Genomic DNA, 24,228 nt, shown 5'->3' on the forward strand with positions numbered 1-24,228 from the left:
TTCATTTACACAGAATCATTCTTTGGTGTTCTTTCCATAGTTTTGAACAATTTCTGACATCTACCACTCAAAAAAACTATTCTTGGGCTGATACTTGCTTCTGAGTTTACTTTGAGGTGCTGATGGAAATTCAATAAGAAAGCAACTTCCATTACCAGTGACAGAACAGCTTAAGTAGCACAGATAATACATAAGTGATCACGAGTCATAATGAAAAGAATGATACTGATTTTGCCATGGTGGGTGCTAAGTAAAAATTAAGGGTGTCTCTAAAATTAATTCATTAAGTATCCTGCTCTATTCTTAGCTATATGAAAACCAACTTTGTATCTGAAATGTTGGCTTCTGCAACAAGTTCCTAGTAGGATCCAGACTCTCCGTGGCTTTTTCTTGTCTATTGTTTTTACCATGAGACAGGAAGGTATTAGCAAGACACCTGGAATGGTATTGGACATGAAAGAAAGAGCCCATTAGTATAGTACTTTTCACCCTGGGATTCATGCTGCATCCTACACTCGTTACACTTAAGGTGCAGAATGATTGAAAATAGTGACTCTTAAACCAGGAGGCATGCACTGAACGACAGCCATCTGATGTGTCTGTTATTTACGTGCTCCTGTAATCTAAGGTTACAGTATTCCTTTTATCCATGCTAATGTACCTGGCCTCAATTCAAGAAATAAGAGAAGAAAAAAGAAAGAGAAGACAAGGAACCCAGAGCATCAGTAATAAAACATCCATTTCCCTGATTAATAAATACAAGAAAAAACAAACCAAAACTAAACAGAAACCCAACGTCAAGCATTTCACCTGGCCATATAAGAACCTGTCAGACAGAGATGACAAAATACTTTAGTTCTGAATTCTAATATTGATTCCCCAATTTCTTGCTGAGCCACTACACTTGCTGTTAGTGTGAGAGCACTAGCTTTCTTTTCTATATAAAAAGGGACTTTCAAAAAGACTTGATTTTTTTTCTAAGAGCTTTGCTTAGCTACTGGAAGAAATTGTACACACATACATATCACAAAAAAAGCTGGTTTCAGACAATTCAGAAGCTGCTGAAAATTTTTCACTTGCAAATCAAATCATTATGCTAATTTCTAAAAAGTGGCAATTAAAAAAAAATTGTGTTTATCTCTGCATTGTCAATTTTTTTCAACCATCCAATGATTGAAAGAGTAATATGCATTACTAGTTTCTGCTTTGAAACTTCATGCTCTGAGACCAAGTCAGTTTTCCTGTAGCTTCCATTTCTGACAGGCTATTAAAAACAGGCAAAACAGTTTACAAAATTAGTTTAGTTTTCAATCAAAATGAAAATTATTCACACCTAAAGCAACAGGCAAGGCATGGAAATGTAGAAGTGTTCCTATCCAGAAGTCTTGGGGTGAGAAGTCATATTACACATTGACGTTCATCCAAGTACTAAGCAATGTCTAACAGACAACTTTTTCTGTTTTGTTTTTTTGTTTAAACAGTTTGATGCAGACAGAGATGAAGAAGAAGTGTTCTTTGACATAAGTTCAGCAGTTGACAATAAACTATTTGCAAACAAAGAGGCTACAGCAGGTGAGTTAACGTAAGATTTTCAAAACCCATATTTTTTACACTGCATTTGACATTGGGGGAAATACCTTTTGTATCTGTACTTGAGGAACACGAATGTACTGTAGCCAAGTCTTGACTGACCTCAAACATTTCCACAACCATAGGCAAATAAAATCTCTTTACACTTCAGAAGTTCATCCAACCCACCTAACATCTTGTTTATCTACAAGCTCACATTAAAATACTATGGATAGTTGAGTAAACAAATCTATTATTAATACAAAAAACTTCATGAGTTGATTCATTCCTGTCAGCTATTTCAGTTCCAGATGATACCTCAGTATTCACCACTGATTAATGGTCATACTTCCTCCCTAATAATTGGTACTAATTCTGAAATTGTGTGTGAATGTCAGTCAGACATTTGAGGATTTTATTTATTTATATATTTAATATTTCTGGTTACTGTAGCTTGAATTTCTTCAAAGAGGGACAAAGGACTGCAGAGAAATTGAGGCTAAAAATTAAAGCAATGAAAATCCATAACATCTGCCAGAAAAAAATTTGCTTGAGGGGAACAGAAAAGTGTTCCTTGGTAACATCATAACTTTTTCCTTTTATAGACAGTATCTCTGGCTGCCTTCCTAGTAGACCATGAAGGTTACATAGGTTCATTAGGTCACAAATGTTTTGTGAAACAGAACACACAGAAAACCAGGAAAATACTAGGTGAAATATTTTCCTGTAAAATTTCCTAGCTTTATTAAAATGAAGACTACCAGATATGTACAATAGAGAAGATGGTGTATCTGATTACTTCTCTCTTCAAGGGAAAACACATCTGCCATAAAGCATTAGGGCAGGCTTCAGTTATCTGTAATTGTGAGCAATCACCTGAGGGCTTCCAAGGAAGGAGGAACTGATGAAGCACAGTGAAATCTAGTAGTAGCAATACACCTCCCATCAATTCTTTGACAGAGGGGGGATTACTTTTTTCCTATTAGCAAGACATTTGCAGAAAGCAGCGCTTCAGACAGATTAGATCATATTCTGAAGGTTCCAAAGCAATGTCCACGCTAGCTAGCATACAAGAGCCACCTGCAAAGCTATTTTTGTAATGTTCAAAACAAGAGTAAATGAATTACCAAGGTGGGAGTGAATAGGGGTGGGGCAGGGATGTGGGCTTCAGAATGATAAAAAGTGCATCAGCTCAATCAACAGGTTTCTAATGGTCAACTTTTAACATAAGCACACAAGAACAAAGACTAAGCTTTTTCTATTAAGTGGCATACTTATGTCTTTTGAGCTTATTGATTCTAAACATAAAATAACATTTCCAGTATATAGCATTGTAATGATAATTACCTGTGGATTCCCTAATTAAGTGAGCTAACTACTGAAGAAGAGGAAAGAGGTGTCATAAGGTGTTAGCTCTGACAAACAGACTGACAAAAGCTAAACAATTTGTACAAATTGATTCTGGACAAGTTCCAGTTAGGTACTTGAAAATCTAATCTATTTACTAAATTCCTCACCACAATAGTTGTAGAGCTGTGAACTTTATCAGAAGCCACACCATAATTGTCTAATTGGTCTAACATGAGCACCAGTAATAGTACGGAGATATGAAATAGGATTTCTAGAGGTCCTATGAGACCAGCTATTTCTAAAAGTCTCAATTCCAGCATGGCCTTGATCTCACTTTTTGTCTTTTAACCTTATTAGTGATATTGCAATATATTTTGTTTCCTAGTGGCTAAGATAAACACAGTATTTCTAATATTTTCACACCTCCATATCAGTCTAATTTAGATGTTAGATAACACCTGTAAAATCCAGTTGCAGCAACATATGGAAAGAAAACAACTGAATGTTTTTATAGATTAAAATACAATTTTCTCATTGTTGCCTTCTACAATATATTAAGGCTGTTGCTAAGAGCAACAACCTGTCATGAAATTCAACGGAGCATAGATGCAATAACATTTGTATTAGAAGCATCTTACTGTGAGCACAATTAAAATGTAATTGTTCTAATGCTAGTCAGTCCTCCAGTAAATTATTTCTATTATATTCCATTCAAAATTTATCTTCTAAGCATTTGTCTTGCCCAAGTGCTTATAAGTAGCATGTATTAATTGAATTACTACACAGTGCTTCAGAGAATGTTCCAAGACATAAGATGATGTTTTTATTTTATTGAGCTTAAACATGTTGTTTAGAGAAGTAACATGCTTTACAGGATAGTCTTAAATTCCTTTTAGGACAGTCAGTGTTGAATGGTGCAAACACTAGTTGTTAAAATATGAGTTTGGGCATATTTGAGCCAAGGAACCATACTGAATAGAACTGCTACCAGGATTTGGAATAAGTAACAGATTTAAAGGAGGATTTGAAATACATTAGCCGATGTGCCAAAACATGAGTGGTCCAAGGAGCAGACTTAATTAACTCACGTGATGAGGTATAGCTATCTTGTTATGGGAAGATAAATCAGTTGCAAATCAATTTAGACAGATCAGAACAATTTAGTTTTGTTGTATAAATAAGTGTAGTGAACTGTGCAAAAGCAATTTTTGACAATTTGTACTTCAGGGTGCACACGATTTTGGAGAGAGCAACACGCACCCAGGCTCAGAACACTGAAATATTTTGTAGTATCAAAGACATTTACAGCCATGATGCTCCTATGTTCTAGAGTGCATTTCTGTGGCAGGAATTGCAAGCTCACATGTAACAACTCTCAGCTTTCCATGACCAATCCTATGCAATTAATCTTAGGACAACAACCAAACAAAAAAGGCATAAAATATAGCATAACATTTAAAATTACAGCTTCATGGTGAGAGAAGCAACTGAACACAGCCCCACACCCCAGAAGAGTCATTTTCCCTGACTGTTAGACCTGGTAGTAGTGGCTCCTAGCTCCTGTCAATACATCCTTGTACAACTGCAACCACACATTAACTCAACTTGTCCCTCACTGGATCCTCTTGGGTTCCTAGTGAGACTTTATGAATGATGCCTTCAGTGTCAAGATACAAAGCCTAGTAAAAATAAAAATGGAATGCATTGTAGCTGATCTGCTGTTTCTTTTTAAGGCAGCCTGTACCTCCCTGGGGAGCTGATTTAATAGAGATTTAATTAAAAAAAAAAATGCAAATGATTTATCTTTTAATTAAGTAGTGATGTACCAAATAAAACCCTAAAGAAAAAAAAACAGAGCACATAAAAATGACCAGGTGTCCTCTACCTCAACTTTATGCAGGCACTGAAGTTGAGGAAGTGTATTTTAAGTCACAAGATCAGGTGCTTGCAAGATATTTCTCCATGGCAGTAAAGCTTTCACACACTTTCTTATTTATTTTTTTTTTCTGTAAGCTGTTACATTTCCCCTTTTGAAATTGACACAGTTATTCAGATTGTTTGCAATAGGAATGGCTCTATGTTAACCAAGAGCTGAGATCATCTGATGTAATGGGGGCATCCCCTGAAAAGGAATTAAGACAGTTCAGACAGTGGAAAACAAATCAGAGTTTTTACAGCCTGGTTCTCTGTATACCAACTTATAAAAGGAAAACCCAATGCAATTGCTCAGAAAAGGCAAGGAAACTTAGGATCAGCTGTTTTGTTATTGGAGCACAAGACGTGCAGCCTGCAGATTCTCTGAAAGCAGCAGGGTGGGTCTGCTTCCAAATGCTTTAACCAGTCCTGCGCTTTTCCTTAAGCCAACACTTCATGTTTCTGCCTTGACAGCTAAATGTTGCCACGAGTTTTACACACTATGTTGCCAACTCAAATTTATGCTTAGAATACCTGATCTGTGTTTTGAATTATCCACACTTTCTACCATTCTCCTCCTGGCTCTGTCAGTAGCTTTGCCTATCACTGGGATCACTGATTACCAGCATGCTGAAAAGTGGTGATCTGGTACACTTATGCCTGTTGTCCTCATCAAGAAGACCTGTTTCAGCAAGATTTAATTGTATTTAATTTTATTTAATCCAAAAGCCAGCAAAATATGCTCCCAACAACAAACTGTGCTGCAGGATAGCAAACTACTCATTCTGCTCTTTATGTCCCCTCACAACTTTATCTTGTCCTGACGGTTGCTATTTGCTTCAATTTATTTGTGGTAGGTTTGTCCTTAGGTAATTTGAGAAGGATAGAGAAGTCTGTTTACTGTGCAGTTATAGATGGTTAGGGATTATCTTAGTTTTCATTGAGCTGATAAAGGAAGGAAATAAATTTTCCTGAATATACCCTAGGAAGGAGTCACACTTCCCCAGGGAAGCTGGTATCCTAGTTATAGAAAAAAAGGCATCTTAAGATGTTTGACCATATTAAAATTGTATAACCATTGTGGCTTTTATCACTTAAGATATATTATGCATGAGATTTCATTTTCAGCCTGACCTTTACATTAAAGATTGTGGCACCATATTTCATACTTATGTTTCTAGCTAAGGACACGTTCTGCTCTTTGTAGCAAAGTGACAGTTAATCAAAATACTTGCACACAAATGGCTTTAAAAGTTATTAATGTGTCACCGTAGGCCAGTGCTTGTGACTGAGGCTTTAGTTAAAATACATCAACAATGACATGGTGTTTGGAGTGAAATACATCTTAAAAATTAAGTATCTCAGCAGTTGTGAGTTTATATGGTATCTTTCACAGATTTTTTCAAAGACCATGAAGTGTACATGCTAGAGATCATGTTGTATATATATATATATATATGGCGTTCTATGGGAAAAAGTGTAACCCCTTTCTGTTATTTTTTTTTAATAGCAATCTGCTAAAGTATACATGAATAGTGGGGGATAGGGGGAAGGGGAATGATCCCCAAACACCAGTAAATGGGTAGACCTGTGCTAGATTCTATGGTCCTGCTCTGGCAGGGGGGTTGAACTTGATCTCTGGAGGTCCCTTCCAACCCGTAATATCCTATGATCCTGTGGCCCAAGCGTGTCACCGATCTCTCTTACATAGTCCAAAGAACTGCATCAAAGATTAATTTGGCAGCAATTGTAATATTAATTGCAAACTTAGACACCTTGGAGTTAACATCTCTAGCAGGCAATTAGGTTTTAGTTGTCATGACATTCAGTTCTTCTACTCTGTTCTCTTTTACTGATACTTAGCTTACCACCTACATGGATCATCAGTAAGTAAACTTCAAAAGCAAACAAAAGCAGATAATATGTAAATGCAAATGACACAAATTGAACTGCAAAATCTGTTATTGATTGAGCTTGTTACAGAAATCCAACCATACAAATATCTCTGAAGGAGAGAAAATAATTCTAGGCCAACAGTAGTTTTAAAGCTGTATATTGTCTAGCACTTGCAAGAGCATCATACCAGGTAAAGAGAGAGAGAGACATGAAACCCAGAAAGGAGTGAATTCTATTCTCTTCCTCGTCAATGATCTTGTCTGACTCAGGACATGCAGACACAAACCAATACCATTCATCAGGGTACCCTAGCATAACTTAGTGGTTCCTTGGATCCCAGTTTTTGTATACAGTCATGGGAAATATCTATCACATAAAGTGAAAATCTCCAATCTATTTCTAAAATTTAATTTTCTTTCCTATTTTAGGGTCAAATGAACTTGATTGCAGTCTGATTATGGATTCTGGAGATACTGTTTATACAGAATTTGACTTTGAGGACCAGGTAATTTTATGTATTGATATATGATCTCCCTCTGGACAGTTTTCTAGTTTATGGGTGCACTGGGCTATACAATTTGTCTGAATAAGGTGGTGGAACTTTAAGGGTACCTGAACCAAAAGATTTGCAATTCATGATACACAGAGGCTACTTTCTGGTTATGAGAAAATAACTGTGGTAAGTAGGAGCCTATGTCTTCCATTACTGTACACTGCTGTGTTTCCTCCACAAATTTTAAAATGTCAGTGAATGTGGCAAGTAAAATTGTTGGAATGCACCATAAATCTACAGTATGTTTAAGAAGAATGTGTAGAATATTTTTCAAAAGAGAGACATGAAAATACAAAGTGTGAGATGTAACTAAAACCAAAGCAGTTTCTCCTTGGAAAAGAGAAAACAGTTTTAAAGAATAAATCAACAATGAATGCTTACAGTGTGTTGAAATCAGCCTAATGATACTGTTCTATCCACATCTAAAACACAAATTTTGATGTTTACTTGTACATAGGAAGAAATAAGGCTAGAAAAGGGCAAAATGTTGTATGCATCTTTCCCCTCTAATCACATCAGCACTAGTAAAGCCATATCTGGAGCACTGTGTTCTTGGCTCACTGGTACAACATATAGAGCTACTTAAGAGAGTCCAGCAAAGGGCCACTAAGATGATTAAGGGGCTGGGCCATCTCTCCTACAAGAGAAAGCTAAGAGAGCTGGGAGTATTCAGCATGGAAAAGAAAGGCTCAGTGAGATCTTGTCAAAGCATATGGAAATCTGAAGGAAAGGCACAAAGAAGGTGGAGCCAGGCTCTTTTCAGTGGTGCCCAGTGACAGGACAAGAGGCAAAGGGCACAAACTGAAACACAGGAGGTTCCTGTGGCTTTGGTATTGTGCTAAGCATTATCATTATAGTTATCATGCTGTGAATAAGCATTGAGAGAATCATAATTTTTAAACCCCCTCTATTTTTCAAGCCATATGCCACACCACCATACTTAAGGGTGGTGGTTTTGTATGTTTTTTTCTTTTTGCCATTCACTTTTGTATGACTTGACTTGTATTTTCTTCACAAATACCATAAACGTTTCTCTAGACTTGGCAAAGAATGGTATTTTGTGCTTCTGTTATCATACAGCAAAATACAGTTGTGAGTGTTCTCACCTCTTTCTTCATCATTCACAAAAGACAACCTTTTCTTAGCTTTTTTTCTTTTAAAGCTAATGACAAAAATCAGGGTGAACAAAACTGAATTTTCATTCACAATCATCTGCTCATTCATTGGTTTTCTTTCACAGTATTCGATGCACACTTTGTCCTCACCTGCAACACTTGCTGTGTCCTAGTGCCCTTTTAATTTAATTTATGATCTTACAGTTCTTTTAGGTTCTTTTGGCTGGTGGGCTTTTTTTTTCCCTTTCATTTTGTTTTATGGGCTTTGTGGTTTTGGTTGGGTTGATATTTTTTGTTTGATTTTGGCGGTTTTGTTTGTTTGGGAGTTTGTGGGTTTGTTTGTTTTTTTTTGCCAAGAAGACATCTCATCAGTCTCTCCAAATTGCATTTTAAATGCCATTCTTTCATACATACTTCTTAAAACATTCTCTACTCCAGGAAACTCTCTTAAATTTCTCATCGTCTTTAGCTTGACTATACTACTACTTTATTGTAGTGTTTAGAACTTTGTGCTCTTTAAAGTAGAGTTCATATTTATAACATGTTTGGATTATGTTGTATGTTAAATTTTCCATTTTAATTACATTCTAAATATATTCTTTTGGCAGAGTACAACCATCAAAGAAATAGTATTGTTGGTTCCTGATGTTTGAAATGCTGTTCAAATAATAAGCACAAGATTTATAGATGCAAAGTAAAACTAACAGAAATAAGTAGATGAAAATTACACCAATTTATAATTTTAAACTATATGATTCACTGATAATACTTTGCACAGTCCATAAAAACACCAACTGTAGTTTTGAACGATGCTGCATGTGAGTGAGCAAGAAGTCTGTGATGGGACCTTATTGTCATTGTCACTTGTAAATATTCTTCAAGCCAGATGTGGTAGTTAACAGTTAGTTCTCTCATTATTTTGCCAAACCAACACACTGCCATTCTGGCAAGAGTGTAATTCTGTTATCAAACAGAGAAGGAGAAAAACAGTGCTAAAACTCCGTCAAAGAGAGGTAGATAAATATGAAGAGACTGACAGTGATCATCTTCAACTGCAAGGTGATATTTTTCATGCTTATTACTGAAATTTTAAAAAAATGTAAATATTTCCATTATTAATTCTTTAATAGCCATTCATTTGAGATGCCTTATACAAATAATAACCCACCCACCCCCCAAAAAAAGAACCCAACAAACAGCAAAACAAAATTTAGGCGGTGAAGACATTTGTTGAATTGCTGCAAGGAAGTGTTCTGTATAGAAGCAAAGAAGGGAGCAGAGATTACCATAAAGTCATAATACCATCTAGATACCCAGTCTGAAGAACAAAATTAGGAATTACTCTCAGGAGAGAAGTGGAGATCGATATCTCAAGAGTAAGGAATTGCTTGCATTCAAAAGTTGAGCTCATTTTTACTGGAGCAGAGATTTAATACTCTGGTGATATACCACATGCTGTTTATGAAACGTGTGAAGCACCAACAACCTTTACTCAAAGAATCTCAAGTGGAAAAGGAACTCGTGTCTGGATACAAATGTGTCATGCAATGATGTTATTGCATAGGAAATCTGTCATGAGAATGTGGGGGATGAGAAGGCTTGTTTCTAAGCAACCTTACACAGCTGAGCTACTAAAAATGGCTGGATTTTAGCGGAACATCTTGGTAGTCTCTGAACAAGAGGAGTTGGAGGTCAGAACAGTACATAACATGTACTAAAGACAAAGCCACAGCTGGAGATGAGTATCATTTGGCACAGCTGAAATGGACATACACAGATACCTTTGAATTTCATCATTCTTGGAATGAGCCAGGAAAACCTGCAGTGCAAACTAAGCCAACAAAGAAGTTATCAGAGTTCTTCAGATGTACACTGCTCATTCCAGAGGAACCTCTTACTGGCAGGCAGGAAAAAGGATAAGGAGTGGCGTGGTCCCAACTACCATTGTGGCCATCAGCTCATCTAAGAGTACTCCAAAAGGCAGTGAAATGCCTTGAGAAACATTTGGTACCCATTGTTCAAACAGAAGCAATACTAATGCAGGTTAAGATCTGGCTCTTCTGGAGAAAAACACAGGGGAAATTGAAATCAAATTAACTCAGAAATAGCTTGAGCTTTGTGTTGCATGTTTGGTAAATTAACATTCAATGAAATTCATGTAACTAGAGTAAAGACAAGATGATTGTTTTCTACTGGCTATGCATGAATGCTTCAAGAACAGAACACTTGTAATCACAAGGCCCTGCAGCACTGAAAGGCAAGAGGCAAACACCCACTTTTGGAAATAATTTTTTCTTCAAATCACTAATAACCATTTTTCTGCTCTTTCTCAGAGCTGTGGCTGTCAGACCCTGTATTACAGAAAGAATAATCTAGGTTTTTAGAATGACTGCCCAAAATACATTCTTTCAAAAAAAACCAAAAAAAAAACCAAACCAAAAACCAACCAGCTAAACATTAGACAGTGCCTCTCATCAAGAATGCCCTGTGGAAGAATCAGTGGGGTAGAAATCTTTATAGCCTTTTCTGGCTTAATGATTACGCTACTGATGACTTGACTGAAAACCACGGTAAAACTAATGCATTTCTGATATTTCCATCCATATATAAGTGTCAGGAATATGTTTCTGGCCATGCATTTTTGGGTGCAACAACATAGCTTCCAATGAGGGAAGACTTGTGTTTTGAAGAACATTCTCAGTTTGCAGAATTCACTGTCATGACTCGCGTCTGGTTTAATAAGGATCGTCTTTTGCTTCTGGAATGCTCCCAAGTGTGATACAGGTTTTCACTGCTTAGTGCATTCATTTATACTTGCCATTCAATTTCTCAACTGTGCCAAAGAGTCTTGTCAATATAATGCTGCTTATTTCCAGAGAGCAGGAAAGTTTTATATTTAAGAATTGGGGGTTTTAATTAGAAACCTGCCATTTGGCTTATTTCAAGTGCATTCAGGCCAAAAGGAAGTGTTGAAAAATTGGCAGTAGTGAATCCCATCCAAAAGTTGCATTAGAAAAGAGCATGCAATTATTTTCTTGGGAAAACAAGGCTTTCAAGACAGTCGTAGCTAGTCTGGAGAATATTTATACTAATTATTAAAAAAAAAAAAAGTTAAAACATGCAGAAATGTAACTGTGGAGTGAATATACTCCTGAATAAGTGCTCGTAGACAACTCTAGAATTCAGAAAAACGTGAAAATCAGGGAACTTCAGCTAAAACCCCTGAAAATATACTTAGTCTCTTTTAATATTCAGAATGAGGGGTAGGAGAATTTTACATCTACAAAGGAAGGAAATGGGTTTTTTTATGCCTCAAAGGAAGTTACCAGTTCATTAGTGATGCATTTCCATGTGCTTCCAGTGTCAGACTGCATTTAATTATACATTTAGTTAAATGCAATGGCACATGCAAAGGAGAGGCTGCCTTTTATTTGTCCCCAAGTATCAAAGACCTAAGAAAGCTACATGTAAAAAAAGACTGGAAGGTAATAAAAGGTTTTCTGTTCAGAAGTGACAAGCAATCTATTGAATTAAGAAAACTGCATAACTCAATCTTTACTGCAAGTGCAGAATGTTTTATAATTAGAGAATGTGACAGCTCACTTGAAAAGCCACAAGCAAAACTAAAATGAAGTGGAGGTAAAAGGCTCTCAAAGAGACCTACTCTTATTCTAATGAGAGGAAACAAGCTCTTGGTTAAAAGTTGTTGCCATATACTGACAATTCTTGGAGCTCACTGTCATTTCCCACCCCTGAGCACATCCAGGCCTTAGGGAAGCAAAAGTAAAGCTTTAAGATGATGAGTGAAAACCAGACTCTGTTGCTACCAAGGTTATAACAGCATTTCTAGCCTGTCTTCATTATCATAGCTTGAAACCTAAATACTCAAGAAAGAAAATGAAAAGACCCTGCAGAAATGGAACAAATATTCCTAAAACAAATGGGCAACACTCCATGGATTAAACCAAAGACAATTTCTCTCCATTTACTTTATTTCATATCAGTTATCACCATGTTTTCATTCCATTTTCTCTACATCAAAGATTCAATCCAAGTAATGTGTTTAACCCTTAAGACAGTACTCCAGGGCTTGACGTTCCAGTACAATAAAGAACAAACGGAATATCTCCTTTAGCAGGAAAATTTTTCATTAGAACTTCTAAATTAGATCAACATTGAATAAATTATGAAAGGGGTCAGATCTAGTGTAATCATATGCTTTCTCTTTACTTGAGAAGATAAGGAACTTCGGGTGTAACAGCAGCTTCATTCATATATGCTGTGCAGCATTAACTGTTTCAGGGCTTAGTGAAATAACCAAGAATATCCAGAAGACATTTGGGCTTTTAATGCTGAACATTGCTGCAGTATCAATTTGAACTACAAATTCTGGGTCTGCAAGGAAACTGATTAAAACAGTAGTATGCAATAGAAAAGAAAATGGACTCTAGGAAACTCAGAGGATGATTATGAAACTGTTCCTTCAACATTTGTTTTTCTTGAAGAGCACAAAATGATGGAGTCCAATATACTGTAAGGATCTCTGCAAAAACACACAATGAATAAGCATCTAAAGAAATGAAAAAGCTGGAGAGGCAGGCTTAACTATAGAGAAAAGATGTTTAATAGAAATGTACTGAAGTCAATGAACAATCTGTTCAGTTCAAGTTGCCATGGAAACTATCCTATTAAATGCTTTAAAAAAAAATCATTTCTAGAAACAAAGTACTACAGTTTGCCTGATACAAAGTGCTTCCTTAATAAGCTGAAACCAAGTTTATTTTGGTGCTTCTGTATCATTTTGTAAGCTTGAACAATTATTTTCTTCTTTCAAAATCACCAGGCATGTGAAGGAAAGCCTACTGTTCTATTTTACCCCATGCAAACCATGGGGAAATGGACAAGAAAAAATTTGTACTCAATCTCCATTTTTTCCTTTGGAAAAAAACAGTTGTTTGCTTCTCCTTTCAGAATGTTATTGGAATTTACTTTATGGGGGTACGTATATTAGAGGGGACTGAACTGCTAAGGTTAATGGAAGTCTTTGTATCCTTATTTTTCTCCTGATTTTGAACCAAAAATTGACTGCCTGCACCTCTGGTGGGCAGTACAGGGCATGAGGGTGTCAACAACGACAGCATCATTGTTCAAGATGGGCAGCATTTATACTCTACTGACTACTTTCATGGTAACTTAGGAGGCTCTTCTCTGTGGCTCGTGGAAAGCACGAGCATTTACAGTGTCTTACCCTCATTTTTCTGGGCAATAGCAGTAGAACAGCCTAACTTTTTTCTTCACCTGGCCCCTCTGCTGGCAAACCAAGGCATTACCCTTTCAAACACAAAATACAACTTTACAGCTAAATTTATGATGTCTGGTTTACTTTTGCAATCCAGAGAGTCTACCCTTGGAAGCCAGAGAACCTGCATAATTCTTGGGGAATTTCAGGCTTCACACAGAGTTGATGTAAATAGGATCCACATCAGAACATTTCATATTGCACCTAAAGCTGATAAAGGAGTGCAAGGTGTATTTTAAACCCACCCCTTCTGCCTCCTTGGTTTAGACACTTGACTTGTGACTGTGGATGGGTTTTGTTCACATAGTCCAGCATCTCTAAAGACACATACCAAAGCCTTTCCTTAAAAATATTTGTGGCAGCAAATCCTATATTTTCGTGTACTGAAGAAGAAACAGATTTTTAAAAAACATATTAATATTTCTTCATCACTGTTCAGTACACAGTAGAGATTTTTACACGTATGTATTCAACTGCAGTGATTACAAGGATGATATTGTAGTAAATGGGATACAAAACTACTCTTCAGCTAAAACATACTGAAGTGCAAGAGTGGCTTTTCTGGGTGCATTTGAAACACTTCAAGGTTGGTTTTTTTTTTTTTCCCCTTAAATCCTGTATGTATTTTCAGGAAACCATATGTTTCCTATTTGGTGTCTTACTTTTTATGTATCCCGTGATTGTGCAGTCAGCTTCACTCAATTTGGGCTTAAATACCAGTCATAAGGAGTGAGAAGTGACCTATTTTTAGAATTCCTTCACAGTAGTGCATCTCAGTGAACTGTTTCCTCCCATAGTTAAATTCTCCCTTAACAGAGAAGTTCTTGAAAAATACTGTAAAAGTTCCTTATTGAAAGTTATAGAATACAAATAACAAACCTAGAACATATTTGATCAAATGTCAAGAAGAGAAGACCTTTTTAGAGGTAGATTTTGAGCACAGCTGTCAACTTTTATCATAATATCAGTAAATCATATGATCTGAGGCTACATGCTGGTCTTATTTTTACAACACCCTACTCTGCGCCAAGTTCTTTTTGGAAATCAAATTGAGACCGGCTTGAAGGAAAGCCTTTTTCATTGGAAGTTAAAAACAAACATACAAACATAAACCCACCACCAAACCACTAAACTCCAACTCTCAGAAGCCAATGTTAACAGTTCTGGGTGGAGAGATTCTTCATATAGTGCCCATGGTGCACGATTTGAGAGATTCATTCATTAGGATTGTCATCAGCAGTCCGAAACAAAAGGATCTAAGCAGTGCTGAGTTCGCAGTTCAAATGTACTTGAAGGTCTCCTGTTCCACTTCTCTGCTGCAGTCACTTTATGTAACCAAATTCCCCAGGAGAATTTATACCAAGAAACAAATACTATACACTGAGGAGAATCATTTAAGAAATGATGGAGATTTACAGAAAAGAAGAATGCTAAAGGAGAAATAGTAATAACTTCTGGGAATAATTCTGTAGGCACTAGTAGGTTTCTATTAATATAGATCTATTGAAAAGTAACTCAATACTGTATGTGACAGCAGTGTTTTAAAATGAGCAATAGATAATAACTATGCACAGGCAACACGGATATGGAGTGCCTCACGTGTCCTTGTTTATATAATACGCATATGGAGTGTCTCACATGTCCTCCAAACACAAAGATATTTAAAAATCAAGCCCCAGTTCTTCTTCAAGTTAGATATAACACTGTTTCCTCTAGCTCAGACTTTGAGATCTAATATAAAAATTGCAAATGAAGTGTTTGGTTTACTAGAACGCTCATACTGCTCTGATCACACTATCCTGCTGGGAAGGGTGTTCTTATTGCATAACCTGATTGGTGAATGTGCCCTTTAAAATTAATTTCCACACACACACCCCTGCATCTAGAAATAAATATAAAATTACATTAATTTTGCTTTTATTTTCATACTTTATAATCCCATAATGGTTTTTGTTATGTGATTTTTGTTAACAAAAAAAACACCCTACAGAAGTTAAAACAAGCAAGCAAACAGAAAACAAAAAAACAACCAAACAACTAACAACAACTGAAAACACCAACCCCCTCCCCACCCCCAACTAGAATCCAAACCACACGTACTATAGCAAACAGATTGCGATTTTCCCCCTCCAAACTACTGATAGATATTCTTCTTTATGCTGTTGAGGGACCAGAATGAGTACTGTGAAGTAAATCTGGTATAGCTTTGAAAGCCAGATTAATTTGTTTGGTCTACAAGCACTAAAAACTGATTACTATCTATGTCTGTAAAGGTATTCATTTGCTTTATTTTCAGAATTGATATGTTAAAAAAAAAAAAAAAAAAAAAAGGCATAGAGATTCTTGTCTTTGCTAAAAAAAAACAAAGTAAAAAGGAATCATAGCAATCTAATACCAGAGTTTATAATTTCATCTACAAAATGTTGACTTTTTTTTTTTTTTTTCACTTTCCAGTTGTAGACACTCCAAAATCACCTCATTTAGCGTTATCATGCTGTTCTCTTATCACAATTACTGTTAGTACCTTTTGACACAAATAACTCCACTCTGTTGAGCAGTATGAGTTGTATAAAATATGCCTTTCAGGGAAAAACAAACAAAGTTTGAATGCATTCATACTGCATCACACTTGGTTTTCACATATTCATTAGCTCTGGTCCAGAGGAGGTCAGAGCATTGCCACCACAGCTTCCCAGAGGCATATTTTGACCCTCAGGTTGCAGAAAGCAGCCCAGCCTCAAAAAATTATTTAAATCATAAATCAGTTTTAATGGCAAGCAACTATAAAGCTCATAAAATTCATTCCCAGGGACCAATGCTCATACATAAACCCTGCAACTAACCCAGCATACCTCATAAAAACTAAATATTCATTCTTACAAGAAGAAAACAGGAATTTAGAATAGAAATTCCATAGCTGATATCTGACTAATCCAAATTTCCTCTGGCTATTGACTCTGCTCATATAAAGCTTAATCAGGCCCTTTACATTTTGCAATACATGTAAGAGCATCACTCAGTGATAATTACATTCTTATAAATAGAGGTTGTGTACATCTGATCTGAAAGACCATCCTCTGTGATTAAGTAGAAGCCTATTAAATCCAGTTGCAAGCTAAACACATCAAAGTAAAACCACACAGACTGGACAGTCCAGACTCTGCTGAAGCAAATAAATTTAATATCCAGGTGGGGCTCAACAGATTATCTCATACTGCTTTTTGATTCCTTAAACTGTTCTTAATCAGTGAGAGAATTTGAGAGTTCAAGTTGATTTCAAGGATACTAGATGTAGAAGCATCATCTGCAGACATATGGAGATTTCATTTAATATTACTATATTAAGGCCTGAGTATTCAAATTAAGTAGGCTAAAGAGGTGAAAGGAAAAAAAAATAAATTTAAGTACTAAACCTAGTTCTGCTTCCATACATCTCTGGTTTTACACTGACAGGGGATCCAGTCTTGCTGCTAAAATGGAAATAATGCTCTTGGCTCTCATTCCCAGAGGAAGTACAGGAATGATCTATATGGAAATGTAGTGTTTTCTGAAGAAATAAGAAATAAAATGCTGCAGGAGTACGAGTGTTTTGAATACCTAAGAACAGCAAAGGGAGAATTACAGAACTATAGTGTGCTGAGAGATGTATAGTTAGACAGCTACATTCCCAACAAAGGGATGCTGATGAGATCACCATGAGAAGACTACATAGTCAATTCTTGCCTCCATTTTCTCCCGTATGCATTATGTCATTCTGTATCGAAGTTATGTTTGTCTGTGCTGCATTTTTCGTTTTCTCTTGCTTACACATTAAGTTCAATTCTCAACAAATATATCTAGGCCAGACAAATAAGTAGGTTTTATTTGCTTAAATAATTTGTGCCTGACAGGTTCCTTTGGATATTAACATTCTTAAATTCAATCGTGATAAATTGAACACAATTTTAGGCTACAATCATGCTGTATTTTAAAGTCAGTCTCACTTTCCTCCCTCTTTTCTCCTTAATCCAGGATTATTTATCCTCCTCAATAAAATTCCAGGAGGATCTCTTGTTGTATCTGTCAGATATCTGAATAAAATGTATCAGGCACTTCTCACTGCTATTTTTCCATGTCCCAAAAATAAAAAAACCAACCTCTTACCAAGGACTGGAAAAGAGTCCTTATGGTAAGACAAAAGCTTTCTCAAGTCATCAGGTGTGGTAGTTTTAAGGTAACAAACATTCACAATAGTTGTTGCTAAATCCTAATGAAGAAAGTGTCCCACCATTAGAAAAAAAAAAAAATCCTTTAAAATTATAGGTCTTAAGAGCCCTAATTAATTTGTAGCAAAGATCAAAGACCTGGAGAGTTCTGTATTAGTTTGGTATTATTTGCTGTGAATTACTGTCAGAGTTTTTTTTAATGATGGAAATTACTTCACAACCTGGCAATGACAGGCAGTAAGTTAAACTCATTAACCTATGAAGCACTTAGTACTAGAGAGATACTTGCTAATAATGGAGCTAAATTAAGTCAGAATAAAGTCAGAAGCCTGCATTTTCCAACTCTAAATGCAAGTGTCAGATAAGACATTGTTTACAGTTTGCAAATTTCTACTTAGCAATTATTTTAATACAATATTGATATTGTTTATTGATAATTTACACCATCAACTGTGACCTGCTAATTGATGTGTTTCCAGATAGTATTTATAGATATATCCTGGCTCTAATAGCATCTAAGTCACAGAAAACCTTTTCTTCAGAGCTCACCACATGAAAGACTATAATCTTCCTTACCTTGCTTTCAGCTAAATAGAAACGGCTATAACAAGAACACTGAGACCATTCTGCTACTAAATCACTGTTTTCCTGATGGCAATGTGATATAAAGTACTGCTATCAATCTAGTAACTGGTGGGAAATTTCCTTATGCAATCACTTGTTACACCTAGGTTCTTTTCCATAGCACTTTAGTAACTTGGCAGAACAATGCTTTTGGCTGATAGAGGTTAAAAATCATTCACAGTTGTAGACATCTACACAATAGAAAGACACAATCAGAAACAGGTATTGTCAAATGTAAATGTGAGGGACCAGTCTCTGCTATTCTCTACAAGGGACTGCAAACTGAACAGCAAATCTACCCAGATCAGCAGAAAAATTGTCTGTAGCTTTGAGGAGACTGGGAGGAATGTGGTGAAGGGAAATGGTTCTCTGTTGAGTTTGAGCATAAAAGAATAAAGATTCTGTAAGAACACTTTGTCATCAAAGCCAAATTAATTGTAGCGCAGCTGTTCCTTTCTCCTCCTGACTTTCCTTGCAATTCCCTAGAGACCAGGAGTTGAAACTAGATAATCCTTTGAGGTCCCTTCCAACCCTAACAATTCTATGTATTCTATGACAATATGGAAAAGATCCCCTCTCAGTCTTCTCTTATCAATGCTTATAAATGCATAAAAGGAGAGGGGTCAAGAAGGTGAGGCTGGTCTCATTCCAGTGGTGCCCAGTGACAGAACAAGGGGCACAAACTAGTACGCAGGAAAACACACTTAAATACAAGTTAAAACTTCACCTCAAGGGTAACAGAACACCGAACAGGCTGTCCAAAGAGGTTGTGGAGTCTCCTCTGGAGACTTTCAAAACCCACCTGGATGCATTCCTGTGCAAAGGACTCTGGGTGACCCTTCTTTAACAGGGGGGTTGGACCAGAAGATCTCCACAGGTCCCTTCCAACCCCTACCATTCTCTAATTCTGTGGTATTTCAGCTGTTCATGACTTAAACTGATCTTTATTATCACCTACTGCTCTGAGCAGCCCACCAGGGTTATGGAGGCAGTTTCATTCTGTAATTACAGGGGAAAACCAAGAGCAGTACTTGAAAGAAGTAGTTCTTTCATTTCATTGTAAACTTGCAACTGTGATCTTGATGTTTAGAGAAACAAGTCTAGGTTTCATGTCTAAAATTATTGTGATCCATAAACCTTCAAAGGCATGATAAAAAGCAAACTCTAAACCTACACCTTTTTTATGTAATAGATCCTGTTATTACCTAGGAGGAAAAACATGTAGGGTTAATACTGTCACCTGAATCCCAGGAAAGAGATTAATCTCTTACTTTCAATTTCAATTCAACTGCTTCTTTCAATTTTTCTTTTCTTTTTTTAAAGATGACAATTATCCTGCTGCAGAGTAATAGCTTAAGAATTTCTGTAAATTATAAAGTTTAAAAAAAAAAAAAAAAGAAGAAGAAGAAAGAAAAGGGAAATGTTCTATATAGACACTTCAGCCTAATGAAGAATACTTGTGCTTCAGTGCTGATTGGAACACAGGGACAAACCTTCAAAGGTAGTTAGTCCAAGAACCTTGCAAATTATAGTGTCCAGCAGTTTACCTGCTCTACTCACCACGCAGCTACACAAATCTCTAGCAGGGGCTATTTCTGACAGTATACTGAAACAACTAAAATAGAGCTGTAAGAAACTACAGCTTGGTAACACTGCATTGTTTCGAGAGGACTAGCAAAATGTATTCCATGCTGATGTTACACACAGGTGATGTAATATGAACATGTTACTTTCCATTACTATTATTGGTATTTTATAGTCTAGATTAAAGCACTGATGTTATATCAACACTACATAACTTATGCTACGTCCAGCACATACATAATTCTGATCTGTAGAGGAACAAAGAATTCCAGCTTTAACACTCTTGCTGGCCAGGATTTGTAATTCCTCATTCATTGTACTGTGCTGTATGTAAAGAATCTTAAGTGGTCAAGCATTCAGTACCACCCCACACGACATTCTTGCCTCCAAATTGAAAACTGAGGAGACATGGGTTTGATAGGTGGACCACTCAGAGGATAAGGATTTGGTTGGGTTCTTGCAAAGACTTGAAGTCAGCGGCTCAGAGTCCAAGTGCAGACCTCAGGGGTTTGCACTGGGACCAGTGCTGTTTAACACCTTTGTTCTGGCATGGACAGTGGGCCTGAATGCACTCTTAGCCTTCCCCTCAACTGCACTCTGGCAAGACCTCACTTTGGGTACTATGTTCAGCTCTGGTGCCTGCAGCATAAGACATGGATCTGCTCAAGAAGGTCCAGAGGAGGGACACGAAGATGATAAGGGGGCTGAAGAACTCCCCTAGGAGGATGACATTCAGAGAGACTTGAAGTTGTTTAGCCTGGAGAAGAGAAGGTTCCAGGAAGACCTTATTGTGGCCTTACAGTATTTAAAGGGGGCCTACAGGAATGATTGGGGGGATCACTGTCAGAGAGCATAGTGACAGGATGAGGGGGGTAGCAATTTTAAACTGAAAGAAGGTAGATTTAGTTTAGCTGTTAGGAAGAAGTTCTTGACTGTGAGGGTGGCGAGACACTGGAACAGATTGCTCAGAGAAGTTGTGGATGCCCCATCCCTGGGAGTGTTCAAGGACAACTGAAACAGTACTGAGTATTTCTGTGATATTTTTAACTGTATCTTGACACAGATTAAAACTGAGAGGTCAGAATATTGAGAAGATACTGAGATATACAGATAAGCAGATATAAGAAGCACAAACTATGCAGAATATCCACTCCAATTTGTCAAATTCTTAATTAACAGGATGAAGATCAGTCAAGTTTTTCTGGTTATGAGAGCACAGGAGGTGAGTTTCTTTTTCAGTGTCACTTGCCATTTGATTTTGAAATCTTTGTTTGTCCCTTGTAATTAAATACATTTCCTTAGAAGGTAAAAGTTAATTCAGACTGTTTATATTGTGAAAGTTATGTTTCAAATGATTTTATAATGTGGATTCTCTTTGAGTGCAAATGTAAATGATTACGTCAAAGGCACAATAAAATTCCAGCAGGGTCAGATGGTGCAAGATCACCTTCTGCCCTGATGTGATCAGGTTAATGAATGGGAAGGAACTAGACCAGAAGGAACTGTTTTTTTAAAGAAACACTGTTTCACAAAAAGCAAACCTGCAACACAAACAGTAGTTTTGGTTCTAAAATGACAGTGACAATAATCACCTTCAGTGAAATCCAGGTATTTGGCTGAATTTGAGACTAAGGGGAATTTAAGACTGTATCTCAGATGCAGTGTACTAAACACAAAATCTGAATGCATGTGGACAAACGTCTGAAGCAATTATGACATAACCGACATAACATATTCAGAGAAAAATGCTGTGGCTCAGGAAGCAAGTTATTACAGCAAGATACATGTGTCTCATTTTCTTGGTTTTTAAAGAACTTATGTGTATGTGCAAGATCTAATTTTCATGTCAATTATTTTTATCATATCTGCAGTGAGAACTATGACACCAGGAGGTAAATAGGCTTGTGGATAATAGCTCCTTTTGGAATGCAGAGCATCATAGAAGAAAGTAAATTTAAGGGGTGGGAAAAAAAAGCAGCCCATCTTACATGAGTGTTCCCCAATTTCATGCAGAAAGTGGCTAAGATTAAAACCAGTAGCTCTTGTCAACTAAAATGTTTTTATTTTCACATTAGACTTCTCAGAAGATCTGAGGAAATCACACATAATTTTTGTTATTGGTAAGTAGGATTCCTAATTTATTTGAAAATCTGCATGTTAATTAGTTTTAATTATAATTTCTTTTAAAGTCTAACAAAACAGTCTGGCTGTTAGTATAGACTAGACTCTTAGTCTTGGCTCCAAGACATCTTATCACTATGTGTAAATGTCTGATGGGTGAGAGAGAAGATGGAGGAGGCAGGATCTTCTCAGCAGTGTCCAGTGACAGAACAAGAGAATATGGGTACAAGTTCACTGAAAAACTTCTGAACACAAGATGACACTTTTTTACTGTGAGAGTAGTCAAACATAGGGCAGTGGTCAAACACCAGAACAGGTTTCCCAAAGTGACTGCAGAATCTCCATCCCTAAAGGTGTTCAAAACCAAGGGACACAGTCCTGAATGACCTGCTTTGACAGATCCCGGTGTAACAGAGTTGTTGGACTAAATGATCCCAAGAGGTTCCTTCCAACCTAAAGGATTCTGTGAAAAGATAGCACATTTATGTGCTGCTCCTTTATCTCATCCTGTCTTACACCAAATCCAAGCTGACTCTTTATTGCAAACTTAGGGTGGATGTTATGTGTTAGAGTAAAATTAGGTTACCAATGAGTTCATTGGAAGACTTTTAAGAGAAACAGGGACAGTGCTTCATATTCACTTTTTAAGCAAACTGAATTACATCTTTCTGCTGTTCACTAGTGACAAATTTTTGTTTGCTCTGCCTCATGTATTGGAACATTATGTTTGGGTTAATAAAACCACAGACGTTTTGTTAAAAAGGTGAATTTTGCCTAGGAAATCATCCATGGTCAGACACAGTTTCCATTTACCTCTGTACTGATTTCTCTTTTTATAGAGTGGGGTTTAATTTTAATTTACAACTTTTTATAAGCCACCTACTAGCCATCTTCCAGATTAAAACTGAAAACACACCTTTCCCTATTTATTTCTGCTCCTAAATGCATCTCAGACTAATACGTGCTTTCTAGAAACAGGAGAATTCTGCTGAATCAAAAGTCAAAGGGTTCCTTTGTTGAAAATGTTCCGATGAAACGTTTGGCTAAGTCCAAACGTGGACTATTTTTTCAATGAATTATGTAGAACGATTTATACTCTTTCCCAAAAATACGCTTGTCTCCACTGCCCATCCTCCCAATCCTGAAGAAGTTCCTTTAAGTCTGATGTGAAGAGAGAGGGTTAGGTTTTTCCCCCCCCTGAGTTTTTGCTGTTGTTTGGTTTTGGTAGCCAACATGAGATTTTCGTGATTGCTCATTTGGCTGCAAAATACTGATTTTACTCCATCTGGGTAGTGAATGTAAATGGTATTTCCCAGAGACAGGTTTCTTGCTGATTGGAGTGGCCACAAACTGTTTTTCCTTATGGCCTTTGTAGGCTGGTTAATATGCCCTAATCACTTGTTGATCTACTTGCACTCCAGGTTTACCATTCTACGCACTAGCCAAATGCATACCATTTGCCTAGGCAGGAAGGCAACCTTACATATCATTCAAAGGAATGAAATCTGACCAGAAAGGCAAAATAAAAAATAAAGAAGTAAAAAAAAAATAAACCACCACATATTCTCAGTGGCTAGGTACTGTACTACAGTGGACAGTAGAAATATTCAGCCTGGGATACCTTAACTAGAAAGAAAGCAGAGAAGATGGGTTAGAGCACACTGTTGTAGAGAACTGAAAGGGGAAAATGGCCTCAGGTGTCTCTAGGAATGTTTACTCATTGTATAGGTCTGTCATGAGTAGATAATAAGACGGTTATAGAGATATTTTAGAACTAGAGTTCTAAAGATGTGCATTTGAGGTACTTCATAAGCTAATTGAAATAAATACACCATCTGCTATAGCCGAGGAGGTGCTGTTTATAAGACAAAAGGGAAAACAGCAGACAATTCTCCCCTCCATCACTAATTTACCTTGAAAACTGTCCAAAAAGGGAAATGAAAAAAAAAAAAAAAAAAAGAAAAAAAAAAAAAGAAATCTAATTAGCAAAGATTTACA

The 24,228-nt window shown here is 36.7% G+C and overlaps 1 protein-coding gene across 1 annotated transcript in view; it reads left to right on the plus strand.

The window, feature by feature from the left end:
- Positions 1–24,228, plus strand: part of AK5 (adenylate kinase 5) — a 92,573-nt gene that overhangs the window by 47,664 nt on the left and 20,681 nt on the right. The window contains exons 7-10 of the mRNA XM_068141099.1: positions 1,482–1,572; positions 7,158–7,234; positions 21,289–21,331; positions 22,185–22,229. Coding sequence (XP_067997200.1) covers positions 1,482–1,572; positions 7,158–7,234; positions 21,289–21,331; positions 22,185–22,229 — 256 coding nt within the window. The remainder of the gene's footprint in view (positions 1–1,481; positions 1,573–7,157; positions 7,235–21,288; positions 21,332–22,184; positions 22,230–24,228) is intronic.

This window comes from Melanerpes formicivorus, unplaced genomic scaffold (assembly GCF_026170545.1).
Source record: "Melanerpes formicivorus ecotype bairdi unplaced genomic scaffold, bMelFor1.0.p_v2 SCAF_7, whole genome shotgun sequence".
In the NCBI taxonomy this organism is placed as follows: Eukaryota; Metazoa; Chordata; class Aves; order Piciformes; family Picidae; genus Melanerpes; species Melanerpes formicivorus.